At 41.7% G+C, this 6647-nt stretch overlaps 1 protein-coding gene across 1 annotated transcript; it reads left to right on the top strand.

Moving 5' to 3' along the window:
* Nucleotides 1–811: 811 nt before the first annotated feature.
* On the top strand, nt 812–5740 carry LOC124135105 (G-protein coupled receptor Mth2-like). The gene is made up of 3 exons (XM_046500306.2): nt 812–971; nt 2002–2061; nt 4765–5740. Exons 1-3 carry the CDS (start codon nt 812–814, stop codon nt 5721–5723), a joined length of 1179 nt encoding a protein of 392 aa, XP_046356262.1. The 3' UTR covers nt 5724–5740.
* Nucleotides 5741–6647: the final 907 nt, after the last annotated feature.

Below are 6647 nucleotides of genomic sequence, written 5' to 3'. Positions count from 1 at the left end.
AGTCAGCTTTTAGGACAAGCACAGTCGCCTTTTACTTCAAGAATGGGTTGCTGAAGATTCTACCCCGGATCTTCACGGGTCCACACGCCGGTGATGGGAGACTGACATAATCATAGATGTCCCAGAATCCCGGCTAATGAAAGTCTGATAATGCAAATACGGAACGAAAAGTAAAGGTTTCTGAATCTGCGTTAGTTTCATGACCTTCAAGAGGGATTTTCAGTAAGTTAGCAATGTCTTCCGCAGTTGTGAAATGAGATGCAGAGGGAAAACCCCTTGGCTGGAAGTTCCCCAACGACAGCTCGTTTGTATCAGGCCACCCAGTAAATCCTTTTCTTCGATATCTGCTTCAGAGAACATAGCTTGGCCTTTTCCACGGTGGGAGTGTGGCGTCCTGATAATTAAGAAGCTACTCTTACCTTTTCACAAACACCTGGTATCTTCTATTCACAATTTAATCCTGATTCACAGACACGGAATCATACAGCCGACTGTGCTTTTAGCAGATATTTCTTATGAAGGAGGAAAGAGCTTTTGTCGCTTCTTATTGAGTTCAAAAGTATGTACCAGATATTGTAGCTATTTTCCATTGCAAAAACATCTGAAAAAGTAAATGACATAACGTGTATGTGTAACTTTCAAATTACCAACCTCCATTTACCAACACATTTCCTTCCTTCTAATACAGGTTTGTAAAAATAAACAATATACAGTACATTTGAGATTATACATACGTTTAATCCCAATATAAATATGTCCACCCTTTTCAGATTGGTCTTGTCAACGCCTTGCCCTGTTGATGATTGTGCTGATGCCTCATGTGCAAGCAGCTTCCTTCAAACCAGACCTACCAGCAGGCGCATTGACACATGGGGAAATCGGCCAACCTGGTCTGAAGCAATTTACAGACCCTTCTGACAAGGAATCAGATATCCAGAATAAAAGCAATGACAGTCCTATTGATCCACTGGGTGAGTGACCTTCTTGTACACTTCTTTAAACTGATGAAAATTCGAAACTCCTGATATTGCGACATTGAAGTGGTGAAGAATGACCTTCATGGAACGTTAGTGTCAATGAAATGGTTTCTTTGTTTAACGCTGCACTCAGCAATGTTCCAGCTATATGACAGCGGTCTGTAAATAATGGACTCGTGACCAGACACTCCAGTGATTAATACCATGAGCATCGATCCACGCAGTTTGGATCGATGACATGCATGAACCAAGTCAACGAGCCTGACCACCCGATCCCGTCAGTCGCCTCTTACGACAAGCATAGCCGCCTTTTATGGCAAGCATGGGTTACTGACGACCTGTGCTTCACAACACAAAATTGATCAGACTGGAAGTAATGTCTAAAGAGCAAAATTGCAAAGACGCTCTTGTTACATTAGCAAATAGAATTGAACTCCCAGGTTTGAGGTAATGTGTTTCTCAGATCACAATTGATCTCATTAGACTTGAAATTGATTCTTGTGTAATCTGGGTTAAGGTTGTCGTGAGGATGTATTTCCCCAAACTGGCGTCTTGCGAACTTACTGGAAATAAGTTGTGGCATGTAATGATGTTTGAGAGGGGCTGCTTCTGTTTTTGCAGTGACAAATTTTGATACTATGCACATAGGTAAAGACAGCAAGAAGTGACCATGTATCTACTCAACACAACTGTTCTCAGACCCGTGAAGATTCCGGGGTAGAATAGGTCTTCAGCAACCCATGCTTGCCGTAAAAGGCGACTATGCTTGTCGTAAAAGGCGACTAACGGGATCGGGTGGTCAGGCTCGCTGACTTGGTTGATATATGTCATCGATCCCAATTGCGTGGATCGATGCTCATGATATCAATCACTGGATTGTCTGGCCCAGACTCGATTATTTACAGACCGCCGTCATATAGCTGGAATATTGCTGAGTGCGGTGTTAAACAACAAACCAACCAACCAACTGTTCTCATCTCTTTTTTCTTATTAATATTTCTAATTCCTGTACATTTGTCTCCAGACGCTCACGCCAATCTGCTCTGTAAGAAAGGGACATGTATGGGCAGGTGTTGGGACTCAGGTTGGTTAACGATTCATCGCCCAACGAGATCTTTGAGGAGAAAACGTTTGCCTCCTCCATTCAACATTACACAGCGAGTGCAATCTGGAGGGCTGAATGAGGATGGTCGGCAGCAAGGTGATGATCAAAACAGCACAGGTCCTGTTTGGGAAAATGATGCATCAGACGCGGATGAACAGAAAAACAACTCTGAAGGTCAAACAAACTTTGATACACAGTGTACTTGTGATGAAGATTGTTTTATTTTTGGGGACTGCTGCTATGATTTTTTTTCTCTTTGCCTTCAACAAAATCTAACGTCATTATTGTATAGTGTTCACAATACAAGTGGTATTGTTAACATTATACAGGACATCAAAAAAAGCAAAAACATCGTTGGAGAGAGCGTATTGATGTACTTGTTCAAGCGTTGTGAAGAAATAGATCATGGCGCAGGAACTCAACATTACTGGATGATTTCAAGCTGTTCAAAGCTCAACACTGAAGAAACATTGGACGATACAAAGATTGACATTGTATCAAAATGTCATAACACATCACTTGATCCTCTTGGGAGTGTTCCAGTAACCCTGAGACAACAGCCTGACATTGTGTTTCGTAATATTTTTTGTGCCCAATGCAATGGTGTAGACAAGGAGAGTGTCATGCTGTGGCCATCTGAAGCTAACTGCCCTGGTTTATCTGGCAGTTCTGGTATCACATACGATGAATTTATGCATAAATTGAGGGCCTCGTTATGCAGGGTGGTGAGTGAAGTACCAGCTAAAGCACAACCCCGGCCATGCAGACAGGACCATGATACTCACCATAATTTGTGTCCAACACATGGGGCTGATAGATCCTTTTCAAGTCTTAACAGCTTGATGTGCAGAAGTTATATCTATCCTGTTGTCACAGATACAGGTGTTAAGGTGAGAAACAGTCATTGTGCAACGTGTTCAGCAAATGACACATTTCGGAAATTCACATGTGAGACATTATCCCACTTTCGCTTTCACAGCATTAAGATGCCATATTGTCACAAACATTCTTGCAAAGGATTCTGCCACATTAAAACCACTAATCAGGATTGTCACTGTGATATTAAATGCATGACATATGGCGACTGTTGTTATGACTTCATTTCAACTTGTCACAGCAACGGTTTCACTTTTACCGAATTTCCTGATAATGAAACCTTAATCAATGCCTTGCTTATGCAAGCATGGGAACCTGTTGAACATGATACTAAAACTAGGACCAATACTAAGGGTTTCGAAGACACCAAGATCCAAACAACAGAGACAGTCATCCAACTCCAGGCGTTGTATATCAGATACAGAAGTTGTGTTCTTATTCCACAAGGTAATCTGATATGGGTAATAGCAAAATGTCCACAGAATAAAGAAGACCCACTATGCGAGTCACCTCCGTCTATTACTAATTATCCAATGTCCACTCCAGCTTCATATATTCATGATGTGGACATTGTGTTTAAGAACATTTATTGTGGAAGATGTCATGGTGTTCCAGAAGAGAAATTGATTCAGTGGGATAGATCTATTTCTTGTAAACCTGAATCACATCCTTTTACAAACATAGAAGAGTATCTGTCGGGATATTGCAAGATCCACATGGAAAGAATGGGTGGACGTTCCTGTATGGATGTGGACATTAACCACCCAATACGAGTACGTAATGACTCTGAGGCGATAGCATTATGCAGGTCATATCGGTACACTGTGTACTCAAACATACAGCAAAAACAGTACAGAAACCCACACTGTGCTCAGTTACATTGTGGTGAAGAAGATGTGTCATGTACGCTTAAGACAGGAAATGAGTGTAAGAAAATACACTTTGATCCACCTGCTGAGGCACTTAGTGGTTTTAGCATATTGTTTAATTTCAATGACAAGGATGTCCGCTTCCAAACCAAAGATGGTAAGCTTATCTCACCTCACCTTGAGTGTCAGTCAGATGAGGTGTACGATACTTATGAGAAAATTTGTCGTAAGATTCGTTGTCAGGAAGGTAAAGAGGCTATCAATGGCACTTGTGTTATCAGTGGAGTGGTGTTTGCTGACAGCCAAAACCAACTCTTCCCAAACGGTACATTACATTTCCTGGCTAGCATGTATGTTCTCACAGAACTCCCACTGCAGATCAACAACGTAATGACTCTGTTTGGTCTAAAAGATTTGCATGAATTACATGCACACATTGAAATACTTAATGTTTCATCACTACCTAGTGACATTTCTTTTCACAGTGTAGAATGGGAATCTAGTCAGGATTTGAAACAAATGGTTAGGATTTATATTGAAAATGGTAGATCCCTGGAACACTTGTTATCAATGATGGCCCAAAAGATCCTCAAAAAGTCGGATCTTGTGATCGTGGATATCATTCTTCAGAATTATTATTTAGAAAGTGACCTATTATGTTCATATGGGGAAGTTATGCAAGTGATGAACGTCACTTTAGAAACTTTAAATGGGACACTCTACGCCACCGACTCATATAAATATTACACATTAGATTCTGTTGCATTCGTACTTGGCTTGAAACATGAACCTCCCGACCTATATCAGATATTTGTGTGTGGAATTCCTCTAAATTGTGATCCAGCTGTTTACAATTTAACCGATTTCATACAAGAGGAAGGGAATCTTAGAAACTTACATTCAGGTGTGATTCTGACAAATGCTTCTTTCTTCATAGTGGGAGAGGAAGTGCTGTCTTGTCATAACTTTACTCAGTCTGAGCCTGAGAGACACTCACCAATTTTCTTCAAATACGATCACATACAGGGTATTCTGACCTATGTGACGTCTGGTGTTTCCCTGGTTAGCCTACTGATCACACTGGTCGTGTATTCACTGCTGCCTCAATTGAGGAATTTACCTGGTCGTCTAACCATGTCTTTGTCTGCCTCCCTTCTGGTTGCCCAAACCCTTCTTCTTCTCATTCAACTGCCAACTGGAGTCCTGTGTCAGGCACTTGCCATCGCTATGCACTTTTCTTGGCTCTGTTCTTTCATGTGGATGACAGTCATGTCAGTAACACTGGCTCGTACATTCACAAACAAAGGCGTCAACGCCTTGAACCAGAATACGGCAAGGGTGCATGGCTTCCTTAGCCTCTGTGCCAATGGAATCCCTCTGTGTATTGTCACCACATCGGCTCTTGTAGATTTCATGGAGGTTCCCAATATTTACATTGGATATGGAGCACATGGCATATGCTGGATCGCTAATCCTCGCGCGTCTCTCCTGGTGTTTGGTGTACCTCTGGCATTGATGCTTCTTGTTAACATTATTGCCTTTATCATGACGCTCTGTAATATAGAGAAAAGTCTGAAATTGTCCGAAAATATCACATCCTCAAAGAAGGACAAAGCCAAGGTGATCATCTATGGCAAGTTATTTGTCATCATGGGTGTGTCTTGGTGTTTCAGTTTTGGTGCAGCCTTTGCGGACGTCAGTATTCTCTGGTACATCTTCATCATCCTGAACGGCCTTCAGGGCTTCCACATCTTTGTAAGCTTCGTCTGTACAGATAGGGTTACGAGATTACTCCGGGAGAAATTGACAGGTTCTACGGCCGATTTTAGGACAACTTCAGCTGTGACATCAAGCACTGAAATCAAATCACAAAACGGTGATAAAAACAGTATCTGATTATAAGCATAAGCACAAAACTTTCACAGCACCAAATCAATGTCTCACAGATTCACCATAATCCTTTGCTTATTCGATACAAGTGGAATTTTTACTATAGGTATTCTCAAAATCTCAGAGAAAACTGTTAAAATCAAAGGCAAGTGTCATCTTAAGTTTACTGAGTAAAAAATATATGAAATGCTGGAGTTCCCCATTGATAACATCTACGTAACATCAAGGGGTAAGACATTTTGACAAAACGTAGGCATCCCCATGGGTACCAATTGTGCCCACAACCCCCACCAACCCAACCCCCTCCCCAACCCTTTTCGCTGATCTTTTTTTATGCAAATGAATCTGAATTCCTGCTCAGAAGTCAGAACAAGACAAAATTACCATTTCATATTTCCATTAATTGTGTATGAATGTTGGCTACACTCGGTTAGATTTTACTTCCTTTTTTGCAGAGTATATACATAAACTGTTCTCGACAGTACGATGTAAAGCGATATTAGAACCACTCTCACTTTGGAAAGGTGTCCCTGTAAAAATTGAAGGAATTGTATATCAGTCTGATCAATATTCATGTTCTCGTATAATGGGTATTATGGTACCAATGTGACACATGGTCCTGTGCACAGGCGAAGCAACGTCGGTCGTAGAGGGTCCTCGGATGGGGTACCGCATTTTGGGAGTTTGGCTCCTGATAGTTTCTTGGGCTTCGGTCCTTCCCCACACTGAGGCACATGTAACACATGAGGTGTCTCCTTGAGCAACTGACTTTGCTCGAAATGTGCCTGTGCTCACCTCTGTGATTGTTATCCTTCTAGCGCCTAACAGGCAGCTTGTGTTGTATACTCCCCACGGAGCTGAGAATGATTGTTGAGTGCACACTGATCCAGAGACCGGGTTGAAAATAACACTTTGAGCATGGCCCTGAGT

The sequence above is a fragment of the Haliotis rufescens genome, unplaced genomic scaffold, assembly GCF_023055435.1.
Source record: "Haliotis rufescens isolate VD_foot unplaced genomic scaffold, xgHalRufe1.0.p SCAF_10, whole genome shotgun sequence".
NCBI lineage: Eukaryota > Metazoa > Mollusca > Gastropoda > Lepetellida > Haliotidae > Haliotis > Haliotis rufescens.
The sequence above is the reverse complement of the archived record's forward strand: the minus strand, read 5'-3'. Positions and strand labels throughout refer to the sequence as shown.

Bases quoted from the DNA above. Each gene is read 5' to 3' on its own strand.
- LOC124135105 (XM_046500306.2), top strand. From the start codon at position 812: ATGCCTCATGTGCAAGCAGCTTCCTTCAAACCAGACCTACCAGCAGGC. The intron at 972-2,001 runs GTGAGTGACCTT...ATTTGTCTCCAG, and splicing joins CAGTCCTATTGATCCACTGG to ACGCTCACGCCAATCTGCTC. The intron at 2,062-4,764 runs GTTGGTTAACGA...CTTTCTTCATAG, and splicing joins GGGCAGGTGTTGGGACTCAG to TGGGAGAGGAAGTGCTGTCT.